At 46.4% G+C, this 17,889-nt stretch overlaps 1 protein-coding gene across 1 annotated transcript in view; it reads right to left on the reverse strand.

The window, feature by feature from the left end:
• Positions 1 to 221: 221 nt before the first annotated feature.
• Positions 222 to 17,889, reverse strand: part of DYNLT2 (dynein light chain Tctex-type 2) — an 80,398-nt gene continuing 62,730 nt past the window's right edge. Inside the window, exon 4 of the mRNA XM_075864367.1 lies at positions 222 to 443. Coding sequence (XP_075720482.1) covers positions 333 to 443 — 111 coding nt within the window. The 3' untranslated portion in view covers positions 222 to 332. The remainder of the gene's footprint in view (positions 444 to 17,889) is intronic.

The following is a 17,889-nucleotide window of genomic DNA, read 5'->3' on the forward strand; positions in this document are numbered from 1 at the left end:
ACAGAAACCTCTGATGGAAACCCCTCAGCTAAACACAGACGGTGATGTAAACACAGCCTAAATGATGCTTGTGCATAGTCATTCACGTTGATATGAATATTACAAAACCGTAAAAAAAATCTAAAAATTGAACAGCACTTTTTTAAATCCTTTCTCAACAATCTCTCTTTGTAAAGTCATTACAATAAAAGTACAGATAGAAGCTTAGTATTTATGTCTGAACTAATTTATATAAGTATGTTTTTTTTTTCATTTAATTTTGTTTACATAAAAGATCCTGTGCGCACCAAAGAGTTTTCTTATATGGCAGATAGAATGATCTTTCCTCCTTATTATTCATAGTATATGGCAAATACTATGCCAATGGCGATAAGTTTATCGGTTTCACATCTGGCTGTTGCACAGTTATCCCATTCTGTATCCCACAGTGATCTGCTGCATACCTGTGAAAATAAAGCATCATTTATTTAGTATAAACTGGGTTGATGCAACCTGGCCAAAATATATTCGGCTACATTCAGACGAGCGTGTACAATTTGCGCACGTAAAAAATGCAGCGTTTTTCCTACATTTCATGTCCGTGTGCATTGCGTATTTGCATCAGTGTGCTTCACGTGTGGCATGCATTTTTCACGTCTGCACAAGCACTTCCTTTTTTTATTTTCAACCCCTTCCCGATTTGACCACTTTTGACCTTCCTGACAGAGCCTCATTTTTCAAATCTGACATGTTTCACTTTATGTGGTAATAACTTCGGAATGCTTTCACCTATCCAAGCGATTCTGAAATTGTTTTCTCGTGACACATTGGACTTTATGGTACTGGCAAAATTTGCTCGATACATTCAGTAATTAATTGTGAAAAACACCAAAATGTAGTGAAAAATTGCAAAAATTTGCATTTTTCTAAATTTAAATGTATCTGCTTGTAAGACAGGCAGTTATACTACACGAAATAGTTGCTAATTAACATCCCCATATGTCTACTTTAGATTGGCATCATTTTTTTAATATCATTTTATTTTTCTAGGACGTTACGAGGCTTACAACTTTAACTGCAATTTCTCACATTTTCAAGAAAATTTCAAAAGGCTATTTTTACAGGGGCCAGTTCAGTTGTGAAGTGGCTTTAAGGACCTTTTATATTAGAAACTCCCAATAAGTCACCCCATTTTGAAAACAGCATTTAGAAAGTTTCTTAACCCTTTTGTGAAAGTGATTAGAATATGTTTAAAAGATAACATTTTGCATGGACTCCATTTTGTATGGTAGGCGTCCATTTTGGATCGTTGGAATCCATCTTTTGGCCTGAAGGAGCCATCTTGAGATGAATAAGTAAAAAATAAATGTCAGCAGATGTCTTGAAGCAATTCTATGTTATGTGTTCTTGAATTGAATGTTTTATTACTCTTGTAAGGAGCAGATCAAATAGCCTTGGCCGAATGAACAATGACATTGTTTACCATGAGGGAAGGGGATTCAGCCCTCTGTTTAAATGATTTAAACTTATCTGCAGTCTCCATTCTCTAGTGAGATAAGAAGTAGACACATTAACTTGTGTCTCTGAAATGTGTGTCTTTCCATGGGACAAGGTTCAGGCCACCTGGGGCTTGGAGGGTGAAGAATTATTATAATGCATTGAAATATTCTCATTGGCTGAATCAGAGTCATTATCATATTGTAGATGATTGGCTGAAACCAAAGCCTACTCCTTTCCTGTCATTATACTTATATACTTGTTTGGATCAATAAAGATCAGAGAAGGATTTTTGAGCATACAAGCATGTGTCGTCTTTTTCTCAGATATATATATCTATTACCTATGATTTGGAAACTGGATAAATCACTGGAGGGCGGGTATCGGTTGACATACCAATTACAAATTTCAGTCTAATATATTTTGGCCCATGATTGCGTTAACACCTTTAGACGTTTCCCAGGAATTAAAGCAAAGTAGAGGTGAAATTTACAAATTTCACATTTTTTTGCAGAAATTCATTTTTAATCAATTTTTTTTGTAACACAGGTTTTACCAGAGAAATGCAACTCAATATTTATTGCCCAGAGTCTGCAGTTGTTCGAAATATCCCACATGTGGCCCTAGTGTGCTAATGGACTGAAGCACCGGCCTCAGAAGCAAAGGAGCACCTAGTGGATTTTGGAGCCTCCTTTTTATTAGAAAATATTTTAGGCACCATGTCAGGTTTGAAGGGCTCTTGCGGTGCCAAAACAGTGGAAATCCCCCAAATGTAACCCAATTTGGGAAACTAAACCCCTCAAGGAAATTATAGTGAGTATTTTTACCCCACAGGTTTATTGCAGAAATTATTGGAAATAAGCCATGAAAATTAAAATCGACATTCTTTAAAAAATATGTAGGTTTAGAGGGGGCGTGGCTTGGACATGATGGAGTAGAGACGTGTCTGCTCGGAGCTCCGGACCCACGCCACAGAAATCGCCCGTTAAGGGCATACTTACCGACCCCCGGCGCAGCATGACGAAGGGGAGAAGCCGTAGGAACCCGCCGGACACTTCGGGGAACCCCCTCCATAGGCCGATACCTCCAGTTTTCACTGGACAGCACTCCGCCGCGCTCCTCTTCCTTACCGCCTGTAGGCCGCACTCAGCCTCCGTCGCCGCGTGGGGCTTCCCCGCCTCCGCACCTCACAGAACAGGATCTGCCCGGCGGCCGCCTGTACCCTCCAGGAGGAGAGATGTCGTCCCGGGCAGGAGGTCAGTGCTCAGTGGGTGGCATCGGAGCGGCTTCCCCACTCCAGTCCACGGCCCTGCTTCCTATACACTGCCTCAGGCAGCCCCCGGCCAGGAGACACCAGGGGCGCCATTACACACGGCCGCGCAGCAGCAGTTCCCACCGCCACAACCAGGTTCCCTGAGCCAAGACACGCCGGCCATCTTTAGGGGGTCACTGGCCACGCCGATATACTCCAGGGAGCCCCAGCCAGCCTCTTCCCAGGGCCCCCCGTTATCCATGGAGCGAACCCTAGCAGAATTATGGGAGATGGTCAAAGTACTCCCCACCAAAACCGTCCTTGATCACCGTCTTGCCCAGTTGGAAGAAAAACACTATCAGGCCATTGGCGCGGTCACACAGGAGGTACGCGCACTGACCGCTCGGGTTGAAACTTTGGAGCGACAGCATTCCATATCCTCACTAGACATCTAGGTCTTATCACAGTCCCAGGCCACCCAAGCTACCCAAATGCGGGACTTCTCTTTACACCTGAATGATGTAGAAAACAGGGGGAGACGGAACAACTTGAAATTAAGAGGCATACCAGAGTCTGTCCCCCCGGATGGACTTTATGACACGGTGTCACAAATTTTTAACAATCTCCTTAACCGACCGCGTGACATGGCCATCGAAATGGACAGAGTCCACAGACTAGCGGGCTCCCGGAACAGAGAAGGCAACCAACCCAGGGACGTGATTTGTAGAGTACACTTCTACAAGCAAAAGGAAGAAATAGCCAGGAGAGCCTGGGAGAAGGGGTCTGTTCCATTTGAAGGCGCTGACATTACAATTCTGCCAGATGTTTCGAGGTTGACGCTCTCCATGCGTAGATTAGTCCGACCCTTGCTGGAAGCGACAAAGGCTGCTGGCGCAACCTACGGATGGGGACATCCTTTTCATATTATTCTCCGCAGGTTGGGACAATCATTTGCAGTCCGGTCCCCAGATCACCTAGAGGAAGCGTTCCGGTTCTTGGAGATCTCACCGGTACGGCTACCTGATTGGACCGAACCCCCCGGCAGCGTCCACACTCAGAGGGGGTCCGTTCCCAGAGTTCGTGCCCCGCTTCCCGCCTCGTCATGGAGAGGAGCAATCTGTGACCCGTCCTCCAGAGTGACAACCCCAGCACGGGCCCATGGAATCCCGGCCACCAGGACGCCGCTCTCCACGAAGAGACTGATTGCCTCCCTGTGTCTTTAAATATGGACAGATAACTGCAAACTCCTGCTTTCCTCCTTTTTTCTCCAGCAGGTTTCTCATCAAGCGGTGACTGTTGGCGTTGAAGGAGTTGCTTTAGAGGCAGAACTCAAACGGAGGGTCGGGGAAGCAGGTTTATTTTGGTGGGGGAGGCTACTACTGCAGTCTAGTTTTGAAGAAGGGGTTGGGCCCATTTGATAAGATGTTCGGGTGGGTTCGGGGCTTAGATACAATTTATTGGAAATTTTTACTGTTAATTGCTGTGTTTTTGTGACACTGTTCTTTCTGCACTTCTGTTCTTCCGCGTTCCCCATTAGGGTTCCGGGAGCTGTGCTGTGGCGGGAGGCTTCCTCTGGGAAGGCGTAGCTCTCATAGAGTACTGGAGGTTTTAGCACTCCAACCTTAGAGCGTTTGTGTCTTTCGTTTTTCTTTTCATCTTTCCTTTCCTCTCTTCTCCCCCCCCCCCTTCTGTCCATACATCCGTCTGTCATCATGTCTGACATAACTGTTATCTCTCTGAACGCACAGGGGCTGAATATTCCCGGGAAGAGGTCCTCCATTCTCCGTCTCCTATGGAAAAGGAAAGCACATGTGGCATTCCTGCAGGAGACTCACTTTCGGGCTGACGGTATACAGAGGCTCACAGACTCCAACTACCCGGACGTGTACCACAGCACGTCTCCTGACTCCAAGACCAAAGGGGTATCTATCTTGATTTCCCGCACTCTATATTGGGAGCACGTGGAGACTTGCACAGATGGAGCAGGCCGGTACCTCTTCGTGAAGGGTAAGCTAGACGACATACTGTACACCCTGGCTACCTACTACCTCCCCAACACTGGTCAAGTAGCCTTCTTGGAAAGGGTCCTTGGGGCGTTAGACGACTTTCTGGAAGGCACACTCATACTGGGGGGGATTTGAATATCACACTTGACCCCTTGTTAGACTCCTCAAGAGGACATTCCTCTTTATCTCGGGCGGCGCACCGCCGGCTGCGTCGGCTATTGCACGAACACCAGTTAGTGGACACGTGGCGGGTCCTACATCCAGCGTCCAGGGATTACACGTTTTACTCGGCGCCCCATAACTCCTACTCCAGACTCGACTACTTCTTCCTGCGCCACACGCACCTCCCTAGCCTCGCTTCGGCATCCATTGACAACATCACACTTTCTGACCATGCCCTCATTACTCTTACCCTATCCCACCCTACCGCTCACTCCCGCTCTTGGCAGTGGCGACTAAATGAGTCGCTTCTTCAGGATCAGACGGTGGTCGCGGAGATTCGCAGGGACTTAGTGGAGTACTTCGCACTAAACGCCACATCAGGGGTAGATCCCTTTTGCATCTGGGAAACCCACAAATGCGTGGTGCGCGGGGCTTTCATCCGGGTGGGTACTAAACTTAAAAAAGAACGAACGGCACTCTTGAGGGACCTATTGACCCGAATACACAGATTGGAGCAGTCACATAAGGCAACTCAGGATAGGGAGGTGGGGGCGGAATTGGGACAGTTGAGAGAACAGGTGCGTTCAATATGTCTGGCCAAGGCTAAGGCCTCCATAGTTAAATGTAGACGTCACTTTTATGAATTTAGTAACAAACCCGGAAGGACCTTGGCTAGAGCGCTTAGGAAGACCCGCGCCCATACATATGTCCCTTATGTTCTAGGTCCACAAAATCGCCGACTCCAGCTTCCACAAAACATCTCAGAAGCCTTCCGTGCCTACTATCACGCTCTTTATAATCTTCCCAGTGCACCTCCTTCCGCGGAAGGTGGTGGTCACCTGGAAAAGATTGACCAATATCTACGGTCATCGGGAATGAAGTGTATCCCTCCTGAGGCGATTGCGGCTCTGGAGGCACCCATTTCCCTGGAAGAACTGGCATGCCCCTTCAATATTATAGGGCCTATGCGCACTTACTTTCGCCCCACTTTCTCCAGGCATTCAATTCCATTACTGAGGGGGGGGGTCATTCCCCGAGACACCTTGAGGGCCCACATTACGGTCATACCGAAGGAAGGGAAGGACTCCTCTCTTTGCCAGAATTATCGTCCCATTTCACTACTTAATGTGGACTTGAAACTATTTGCCAAGATTCTGGCACAGAGGCTGACCCCGCTCTTGCATAACGTGATTCATAGAGACCAGGTGGGCTTTATGCCATCGCGTGAGGCACGGGATAATACCACTCGAGTGATCCATTTAATGTACCAAGCGGCCATTTCTACCCCTCCCACTTGCTTTCTGTCAACGGATGCGGAAAAGGCGTTCGACAGAGTCAACTGGGACTTTATGCAGGCTACTCTGCAGCACGTGGGCTTAGGAACACACATGATATAGTGGATTTCAGGTCTTTACTCTTCCCCGTCGGCGCAGGTTAAAGTCAATGGATATCACTCCTCCTAATTTACAATTACCAATGGCACAAGACAGGGCTGCCCTCTGTCCCCATTAATTTTCATTTTATGTTTGGAGCCCTTTTTGTGCCATATTCGATCCAACCCGGACATATCGGGCATAACCCTGGGCGAACGGGTCCATAAGGTCGCGGCCTATGCGGACGACTTGCTCTTCTTCCTCACGTCTCCCCGGATTTCCCTGCCCAACCTCATGGCAGAATTAAATAGATATTCACAACTGTCTAACTTCAAGGTTAACTACCAGAAGTCCGAAGCTCTCAAAATTTCGCTGCCGCAAAATTTGGTCGACGACTTGGCAGAGTCCTTCCCGTTCAAATGGGCAAGAGACTCCCTTAAATATCTAGGGTGCAGCTTCCTGGGGACCTGTCTCGCCTCTATGTGGTGAACTTCCCTCCGTTGCTTCAACGGGTGAAACGAGACCTGGACTCGTGGACTTCTGGTACTTTCACCTGGTTTGGCAGGTGCACAATTTTCAAAATGAATATTTTGCAGAGGATCCTGTACCTCTTCCAGGCTCTCCCGATACACGTCCCACGTCCGTTCTTTCAATCTCTGTTGTCTCTCCTACACAAATTTATCTGGGCGGGGAAACCTGCACGTATCGCCCGTTCCTTGCTTTTTCGTACAAAGTGGGAAGGGGGTGTGGGTCTTCCAGATTTTATCTCTTACCACCACGCCTCCCACTTGGCACAAATCCTAGACTGGTTCAGACATACGGAGATTAAGGAATGGGTGTCTATATAACAGGAATTCCTAACGGTCCCCCTGCAGACCTTACCATGGTTAGGTAATCATACTCCCCTAGCCGCACGGACACACCCGACGATCGGGCCCACCTTGGCAGTAGCGGCGCGGATATTCCCTAGGGCAGAGATCTTTCCATCACCCTCCCCCATGTACCCGATCTTGGGTAACCCTGCTTTTCCGCCGGGGCAGGAAGGTGGTCCCTTCCTGTTATGGCTGAGGGCGGGGCAGGGACGTGCGATACACTTCATGCAGGAGGAAAGTTGGATGTTGAGCACACACATACAGTCCCTGACAGATCCTGTCCCCTTTTCTACATGGCAGGTCACCCAGCTACGACATTTCCTGGTGAGCTTGACTAACCCAGCGGCGTATGCGCGGGATAGCTCTCCGTTTGAACTTTTATGCACAGGCACAATGCGATATTCCCTGTCCACATTATACAGGCTTTTGGTCTCGCCATCTAATCAGCACCCCCCTTCCTACCTGCTTAGCTGGGAACATGATCTGGGGCTCACGTTCACTCCTGAACAGCGGGATCGTCTGTCTACTATGACACACAAGTCTTCCTTGGCCAGCAGATATCAGGAGGCAGGGTATAAAATACTGTCTCGTTGGTATAGGGTGCCTTCCAGATTGCACGCTATTTTTCCAGAGGTCTCACCTTTGTGTTGGAGATGTGGGGACCAGGTGGGTACAATCGTACAAATTTTTTGGGACTGTCCACTCTTGGCTGATTTTTGGTCTGAGGTGTGGCGCATTTCCTCTAAATATACGGATTTCTCCCTGCCAGGATCACCGGACTTTTTTCTGCTCCTTCTGTCTGAAATGCCTTTGCCCATGTACAAACGCTCAGTCGTCCGCCACTTGGTGAACGCGGCGAGAGCAAGTGTACCAGCGTTGTGGAGACAGACCTGTCCCCCGTCGGTTGGCATGTGGTGTCACAAGATTCAGGAGATCATGAGAATGGAGGACCTCACAGCATCAATAAAAGGGTCCCATTCTATCTTCCTCAAAACCTGGCGGGAATGGATCAGGTTTCAATCCTCCGAGTAATACAAGGTCATCATGGCTCAGGGTCCCCCTCCCTAGGCTCAAGTATGTCAGACACTTGTCTATCCTTACCTTCCTTTCCTTCTGTCTCTGCGCTTTTCTGGTTTCCTTCACTATATTTCTGTTTTGCAATGGAGTTTTATGCATCGCTGCGGGTTCAGGGTGCATAGCTGCATGCCTTCCAAAACCACTCTGAGAGATATTGCACTTCTTTTTGTTCTTATTGAAGTCATGCACTGCATGTAACGGGCCTGAGGCCATGGTCAATAGCACATTTGAGTGTATTCTGATGATTTTGGTCCGATTGTCTGTTTATCTTCATATTACAAAATCAAAATAAAAGAATAAAAAAAAAAAAAATATGTAGGTTTAGCTAATTTTTTCTCATTTTCACAAGGACTAAAGGAGAAAAATCACCACCATATTTGTAAAGCAATTTCTCCCGATTAAAACAGTATCCCACATGTGGTCCTAAATGGCTGTTTGGACACACGGCAGGGCTTAGAAGGGAAAGAGCGCCATTTGGCTTTTGGAGCTCAAATTTAGCAGGAATGGTTTGCGAAGGCCAGGTCGCATCTGCAAAGCTCCCAAAGAGACAAAACAGTGGAAACCTCACACAAGTGACCCCATTTTGGAAACTACACCCCTTGAGGAATTTATCTACGGGCGTAGTGAGCATTTTGACCCTACAGGGGTTTTATAGATTTTCTTAGAATTGGGCAGTGAACGTAAAAACAATCCTTTTTCTTCAATAAGACGTAGCTTTAGCTCAAAATGTTTCATTTTCCCAACAAATAAAGGAAAAAAAGAACAACAAAGTTTGTAAAGCAACTTCTCTGGAGTACGGCAATACACCAAATGTGCTCATAAATTGCTGTTTGGGCACACGGCAAGGCTCAGAAGAGAAGGAGCGCCATTTGGCTTTTGGAGTACAAATTTTACTGGATTGGTTCCTTGGCACCATGTCGCTTTTACAAAGTACCTAAAGTAGCAGTACAGTGGAAACACCCCAAAAGTGACTCCATTCACAAAACTACACCCCTTGAAGAATTAATCTAGGGGTGTAGTGAGCATTTTGACCCCACAAATGTTTCATATATTCTATTAGGATTGGGCAGTGAAAATAAAAAAATCCTTTTTCTTCAATAAGACGTAGCTTTAGCCAAAAAAAATTCATTTTATCAACAAATAAAGGAAAAAAAGAACCACAACCTTTGTAAAGCAATTTCTCCTGAGTACGGCAATACCCCATATGTGGTCATAAATTGCTGTTTGGGCACACGGCAGAGCTCAGAAGGGTAGGAGCAGCATTTGGCTTTTGGATTACAGATTTTGCTGGATTGGTTTCTGGTTGCTATGTTGCATTTGCAAAGCCCCTGTGGGACCAAAACTGTGGAAACGCCCTACAAGTGACCCCATTTTGGAAACTGCACCCCTCAAGGTATTCACCTAGTGGTGTAGCAAGCATGTTAACCCCGCAGGACTTTTGCAGAAATTAGTGTGCACTCGATGTTGCAGAGTGAAAATGTTTTTCCATAGATATGCCAATATGTGGTGCCCAACTTGTGCCAAGACAGCTCTCTAATTATTATGCTGTGTTTCCCCGTTTTCGAATCACCCTACATGTGGCCCTAATCTTTTGCCTGGACTATTGACAGGGCTCAGAAGTGAAAGAGTACCATGCGAAATGAAGGCCTAATTTGGCGACTTGCACAGTATTGGTTCACAATTGCAGAGGTTCTGATGTGAAATAATAAAAGAAACTGCTGAGAAGTGAAGCCATTTTGGAAACTAGGCATTTATTAAGGGGTGTAGTGAGCATTTTCGTCCCACAAGTCTTTTCCATAAATGATTGCGCTGCGGATGGTGCAAAGTAAAAATTACAATTTTTCCCTTGATATGTCATTTCAGTGGGAAATATGTTATGCCCAGATTGTGCCACTGTAGACACACAACACAAAAATTGTTAAAAGTGTTATCCTGGGTATGGCAATGCCATACATGTGGAAGTAAACTGCTGTTTGGGCACAAAAGGGAGGTAGCGCCTTTTGGCTTTTGGGGCGTGGATTTTGCTTGGTAGTAGTTTTGTTTGGCATTTTACTGGTATTTCAGTTTATAATGTGAGGGTACATGTAAGCTGGGCAGAGTACATCAGGGGCATTTTCAGGTGGTATAATAATGGGGTAAACAATAAAATAATCCATAGATGTGTGTTACGCTGTGAAGCAATCCTTTCTGCACAGGCCAATGTCGCACTGATAAATGTCCTTTCTTAACCCCATTTGGTACACACTTGGTACCTTTGCCGTTTGGGGAATTTTGCTGGGAAGTGTTGTCCTGGTATAATGCAGGCGCCCATGCTTCCAGCAGATATGTTTAGGCCCTCCCTTTCCTAGTTCCCTAATTTTAGGGTTTGATAAATCGCCTCTCGAAACAGAAGAAATGTTCCACTCGGGAATGCACAACTGCATATTTTTTCTTTCCTGACTTATTGGAGCCTTAATTTATTTTATTTAATCATAGACATAATGGTATGAGTGCTGTTTTTTTGCGGGACGAGCTGTAGTTATTGTTGGTACCATTTTGGGGTACATGGGACTTTTCGATGACTTGTTTTTTGGGAGGCAAGGTGATCAAAAAACAGCAATTCTGGCATCGTTTTTTAGTTTTTTTTATACAGCTTTCACCACGCATTATAAATTACATGTTAACTTTATTCTGCGGGTCAGTACTATTCTGGCGATACCAAATTTATAGCACTTTTTATGTTTTACAACTTTTTGCACAATAAAATTTATTTTGTAAACATTTTTTTTTTGTCGACGGAGCTGTATGAGGGCTTGTTTTTTGCGAGACGACCTATAGTTTTTATAGGTACCATTTTTGGATACATGCGACTTTTTGATCACTTTTTATTTCCATTTTTGGAAGACAAAGTGACCAAATAACAGCAATTCTGGCATTATTTTTAGTGGTTTTGTTTTTACGGTGTTCACTGCGCAGGACAAATAACATAATATTTTTATAGTTCAGGTCGTTACGGATGCGGCAATACCAAATATGTATGGTTTTATTTTTATTTTTCAATAATAAATGACTTGATAAGGAAAAAAGGGGCAATAGTGTTATTACTTTAAACTTTTATTTTTTTACACTTTTCTTTAGTCCTACTAAGGGACTTGAAGGTCCAACTGTTTGATTGATGTTCTAATACTGTCAGTTGTTCACGGACAGCAAGCCGATCAGGCTCCGACTCCGGTCGGGGCCTAATCGGCTTCCGTAATGGCAGACAGGAGACCATTGTTAGGCCTCCTGTTGCCATAGTAGCAGTCGGCATTCTTGCCATCGCAGGCTGCCAATTTGCTACAGACCACTAAGATGCAGCGATCGCATTGGATCGCTGCATTTAAGGGGTTAATGGCAGGAATCGGAGCTAGCTCCGGTTCCTGCCATTACATCGGTGTGTAACATACAGCGGACACCCACTGCTGATGACGCCATCTCAGCTTCTGAGCCGGAAACTGAGCCGGCGCCATCTTGCCAATGGTACTGGAAGCCTTTCAGGCCCTGCCGGCGAGCGGGGCATAGGATGCTTCCGCTGCTGGCAGGCCGGGAGGTAGGTATTAGGCTTCCGGTTGCCATTGCAGCCACTGGCAACCCAGCAATCACGTTGGCTAAAAACTCCTCACATACTGCGATCTCTATTGAACACAGCATCTGAGGGATTAATCGGCTGGATCGGATGCTAGCTCCGGTCCTGGCCATTACCTTAAGGTGCCAGCTGTAACATAGGAGCTGAGCCCGAACTATCACCGTGACATAATGGTACTGCGCTTTGCGGGAAGCCCTGCCCGACAGAGCTGTATATATACGGCGGATGTCGGGAAGGGTTTACATCTATTTCTCTGCTTTTCTATGTAACTGATGTGTGAAAAATGGACAGCACACGGATGTCGTGGTTTTCACGCACCCATAGACTTCAATGGGCGCGCAAAAACGTACCAATATAGGGCATGCAGTGAGTTTCACTCAATGGATACTCGCGTGAAAACTCACACATGTCTGAATAGCCCAATTGAAATTAATGGGTCCGTGTGCTGTGAGCTATTTCAACGCACAGCACACAGGCGAGTATTACGCTCATCTGAAGGAGCCCTTAGACTGAAGATTTGATGGGTGTGTCAACTGACGCCCTTCAATCACTTGCTCAGATCCAAATTCATTAGTTATATCGATACATTGGGGAGACATAAGACACAAAGAGACAATTCTTTGTATACCCCAAATCCTTCTCTGGATTATTGATAGAATGCAATTACAATAGTATCAAAGGGGAGTAGGCTTGAGCTCAGCCAATCACTGACAAATGGGACGTTGGCTCTAGCTAAGCCAATCACGTACAATGGGACGTTCACTCTAGCTGAGCCAATCAAGAGCAAGTAAGGCATCTTATGAGAACTTTCATGTAAGAATACATCTTCTCATGAGAAATAAGGAGTAAGATAAGATTCCCATAACCGTAACATAAGGTCACCACGTACATTCTGTCACGATCACAGGTTATGTGGACCCACTAGGCCGCTCCGCTGTAGTGGAGAGGCAGCTGACCTAGTCACAGTCTATACAAAGTCTATAGCAGTTCGTAACACACAAGTACCTGAACTAGTCCAGACAGTGGCTGTGGCTTCAGCACAGATGGAGGTAGGTGCAGCAGGTTGCACCAGAGGTGGCGGACAGTACTAGACGTGGCAGATGACACTGGACGTAGCAGAAGACCCTTGACGTGGCAAAAAAACTGCAAGTGCAGTAGGGCACAACTCCAACACTAAGAGGCTCAGAAACGGGAACACAGCACGGGATACAGGATACGGGTAACAGGGCACAGGTAACAACTGGAACAGGAAAACACTATGGGACCATTTGCAAGACAGACTTGGAATACACTAACAATGCTCAGGCAAGGATCAGAAGGGCAGGGCCCTTCTTATAGTCCAGGAAATCATATGTTGTTGATGATGATTGTTCACATGTGCATGCGCTGGCCCTTTAAAACTGGGCGCGAGCGTGCGCGCGCACACTACGGGACACAGCGGACCGGAGCGTAAGTGAGCGCTGGCGTCACCCAGGAAGGAGATGCGAGCCAGCGCTCACTGACCCGACGGCCCGCGGCCATGGGCGCTACACATTCCCATAGCAGACTCAGATAAGGGATGAAAAACATGGCCATAAAGCTCTGTATTACTACTGTAACAGCAAAGTCCATGTGGTCTATTGAACCGTATTTTGATAATAATTGAACCCTGTTGTGATCTAAATTTGGTTCAATATAATGCATGGAATCCGGGTATTGCAATCATAATATAGAGCCAAAAATGTATAAAGATTACGGCCAACTGAAACTGGAATAATAAATCAGCTGCAACGAACACACTGGTTAAACTTGAACAGGTTATGCTTTATTTTAACAGGAACAGAAGGAAACAATGACTTTTCCTAAAGGGTCCTAAGGAGGATTGGTGTACTCTGTTGCATTATGAGGTGGGAAAATTTATGACCGCTGACCTGACTGCTTTATTATTCCTACTGACAGATAAGGCAGCTGAATGATTATCTTGCCTTAGTAGCTGTCACGATCTGTGGGTATGTGGACAGACTGGGCTGTACCGCCGTAGTGAGATAGCAGCTAGCCAAACAGTGTACCAAGTAAAGTCTATAGTCCGAGGAAGGGTACCTGTGGTACCTGAGTAGCGATGGCTAGGCATAGATGGGACCTTGGCAGCAGACACCAGGCGTGGTGAAACACAACACGACACCAACTCTATTAAGGAACAGGAACAAGGTAGCCAGGATACAGGTAGCAGGAATGGGAACACTGGGAACAGGAAAACACTAAGGGACCATTTGTTAGACTGACATGGGAAAACACAACAATGCTCAGGCAATGAGTGAAGGGGCAGGGCCTTCTTAAAGTCCGGGGTGGTTAGACAATTCTAAACATGTGTGTGCGCTGGGCTTTAAAGGCCAGGACTGACCTCGCACAGGCAAGGACGGCCGCATGTGCTGGCATCTCCGGGAAGGAAGGCGTCAGCAGGATGAGAGAAGTCTTCGGTCTGCGGCCGCGGATGTTACAGTATCCCCCCTCTTTTTGGAACCAGAGCGAGAGAGGAACTTCTTAATGAGGGTAGGAGCATTGAGGTTCTCCATTGGCTCCCAGGACCTCTCCTCTGGACCAAATCCCTTCCAATCCATTAGATAGATGGTTCCTCCTCCAACTTTTTTGGTGTTCAGGATCTCCTTGACTTTAAATGTATCGGATGAACCGCTGGAGGTAACTGCAGGACCAGGAGTTTAGGAGTTGCAGTTCAGGACCACAGGCTTCAGAAGGGAGACATGGAAGGAGTTGAGGATCTTGAGGGTAGGAGGCAGCTGTAGCTTGTAGGAGACAGGGTTGATCCGTTGCAGGATCTCGAAGGGTCAGAGGAACCTGGGGGAAAACTTGTGTGATGGCACCTTCAATCGGATATTCCTAGAGGACAGCCAGACCTTGGTACCTGGAAGAAACTGAGGACTCATGACCTTGACGGATTCTAATCAAGTTTAAAGAATATCTTGGCTCCTCGTATGCCGTCAAATAGTTTGGAGATTAGGGGTAATGGATATTTGTTTTTGACCGTGACTTGATTGAGACCATGGTAGTCAATGTAAGGCCGAAGAGATCCGTCTTTTTTCTTGACAAAGAAGTACCCGGCCCTGGCCGGGGAGGAAGACTTCTGTATGAAACCCCTCTCCAGATTCTTCTTGATGTATATCGACATGGACTGAGTCTCTGGCAAGGAGAGAGGATATACCCGGCCACGGGGAGAGAATGCATCTGGAACTCAGTCATAAACCCGGTGTGGAGGGAGCGTCTCAGCTTCCTTCTTGCTGAAGACATACGCAAATTGAGAGTACTGAGGAGGCAATCCTGCCAATTACTGAGGCAAAGGTGACTAGACCAGATGGATCTGCGACAGACAGCGATTGCGACACTTGAGACCCCATTGGAGAACCTCTCTGGAATTCCAGTCCAGAACTGGGGCATGTAGTCAAAGTGAAGGCAGACCCAGCAGCACAGCGTTGACAGCTTTGGGCAGAACAAGAAATGAGATTAGCTCTGAATGAAGGGCTCCAACTTGGAGTTTCAGCGGTTTGGTCTCAGCTACGATTGGGTCGAGCAGAGGCAGTCCATTCACCGAGGCAACAGCCAAAGATGTCCCCAGGGGGACTGTGGGCAACTGAAGAAGATCCACTAGGACTTTCCAGATTAAGTTTGCTGCGGACCTTGAGTCTAGATATGCAGAGACCCGGTGCGTCTTTTCACCAGACACTATGGTCACGGAAATGAACAGTCTCGAGGAGAACTTTCTCCCTATCGCCGTTCCACCTAGGGTTGTCTCTCCAACCAATCCTAGGCACGGGAGTTTCACTTGCTTCTGCGGACACCAACGCACAATATGGCCTCCGAGGCCGCAATACAGACAAAGTCCTGAAGCGCGTCTGTGGTGTCTCTCCTGGACAGACAGGTCCACCTGCATAGACTCCTCAGGTGGGAATCTTGCCTCCCGGTGAGCCTCTTGGGATCACTCCCGGATCCTCATGTCAATCCGGGTGGCTAAAAGTATGAGGCCAGCCGGGGTAGGTGGCAGATCGTCTGTAATCTTAGGAGACAGTCTCTGCCAGACTGTAGCCCCCAAGGACTCGTTGTTCCAGGACAGCACTGCCGCCAGGGTGCAGAATTGAATGTACTGACCGAGATATCCCCCTGGCGAAGGGTCAGCGGAGATGCAGCTGCTGAGGAGACTCGTCCAGGTTCCTCAAACGCATGCGAAAAATCTGTAGGAAACACTGGAAGTCCCGAGACTCCAGTCCCTGACATTGCCAGATGGGATTCGCCCATGCTAGGGCCTTGCCAGTAATGAGAGAGACGATGAAAGCGATCCTTGCGCCGTCAGTAGAAAATGCTCTGGCATGTAGGCTGAAGTGAATCTGGCACTGGTTCAGAAATCCCCTGCAGGTCCTCGCATATCCATCATAGCGATGAGGTAGTGGCAGAGAAAATCAGAGCACTACCAGGTGGTGTAGTCGGGGGGTCAGTACAGTAGCAGGAGGAACAGCAAAGGCAATAGGATCAGGTGTCGGAGGAACTGCAACTTGCGTATCCAGCCAATGTTGGTCCTGTCATAATTTGCAGACTAGCATATCCGCCTGCTTGGCTTGTGATGTCGTCACGGTCTTGGGTTGACCAGCGGGGTCCATGGCCTGAGCATACTGTCACGATCTGTGGACCCACTGGGCAGTTCCGCCGTAGCAGCATAGCAGCTGGCCAAACAGTGTACCAAGTAAAGTCTATAGTCTGAGCAAGGGTACCTGTGGCAGTACAGACAGTAGCAATGGCTAGGCTCAGATGGGACCTTGGCAGCAAACACCAGGCGTGGTGTAACACAACACGACTCAAACTCTATTAATGCACAGGAACAAGGTAGCACAGGATAAACGGTAGCAGGAACGGGAACAGGAAAATACTAAGGGACCATTTGCTAGACTGACACGGGAAAACACAACAATGCTCAGGCAATGAGTGAAGGGGCAGGGCCCTACCTTAAAGTCCAGGGTGATTAGACAATTCTAAACATGTTTGCGCTCTGGCCCTTTAAGGCCGGGACTGAGCACCCTTATGGTCACTGCAGGCCAGGACCACCGCATGTGCTGGCATCTCCGGGAAGGAAGGCGCCAGCAGGATGAGAGGAGTCTGCGGCCGCGGACGTTAAAGTAGCTGTAATTCTAGACGCAGAAGAGTGGCATTTGTCGCCACTGCAATTTTTAATCCACAGAAAACTGTAATATAGTATTTGTAATTCACAGGAATATGTAATATAGTACTTGTAATCCACAGAAAAATGTAATATAGTATTTGTAATTCAAAGGAAGATGTGATATAGTATTGGTAATGAACTCTGAACAGTTATAACTTCAACTGAAGATAATTGCTCTTTAACCCGTAAAAGTCTGACCAACTTTGGGGCTTGGGGATCAAGCAGTTTTTTTTGGGGGGGGGGGGGGTTGTTTCATTGGTGCATTCCAAGAGCAATAACTTTTTTATTCTACAGTCGATGTAGCTGCAAAAAAGGTTTGGTTTTTTTGCGGTACAAGTTTTATTTTTTGATGGCACCAAGTTGGGGTATATATAATTTATCAACTCGTTTTCATAAAACATTTTTTGGAAGTGTATGCAAAAATCAAATCTGCGATTGTGTTTTGCATAAGTTTATTTGTAGTTTAATGTGCCATGAAAATAAAAAACGTTAACTCTATTCTACCGGTCGGCATGAATGCGGCGATAGTAAATATGTATAGTTTATTTTAAGTTTTAGTACTTTTGCAAAATAAATACATGTAGAATAGTCATTTTTATGTCGCTGCATTCCGAAAGCCATAACTTTTTTATTTTCCCGTCGATGTAGCTGTATGAGGGTTTATTTTTTGCTGAATGACTTGTAGTTTTTATTGGTACAATTTTGGATTACATGTAATGTATTGACAAATTTTTATAAATTTTATTGTGAGAGGGAGTGGAAAAAAGAAAGCAAGTCTGTCATAGTTTTTTGTGGAGGGGGAGGGTTTTAATGCCATGTGTCGTGCAGTAAAACTAAGTTGTCTTAATTCCATGGGTCATAAGAATT

This window comes from Rhinoderma darwinii, chromosome 4 (genome assembly GCF_050947455.1).
Source record: "Rhinoderma darwinii isolate aRhiDar2 chromosome 4, aRhiDar2.hap1, whole genome shotgun sequence".
Classification (NCBI taxonomy): domain Eukaryota; kingdom Metazoa; phylum Chordata; class Amphibia; order Anura; family Rhinodermatidae; genus Rhinoderma; species Rhinoderma darwinii.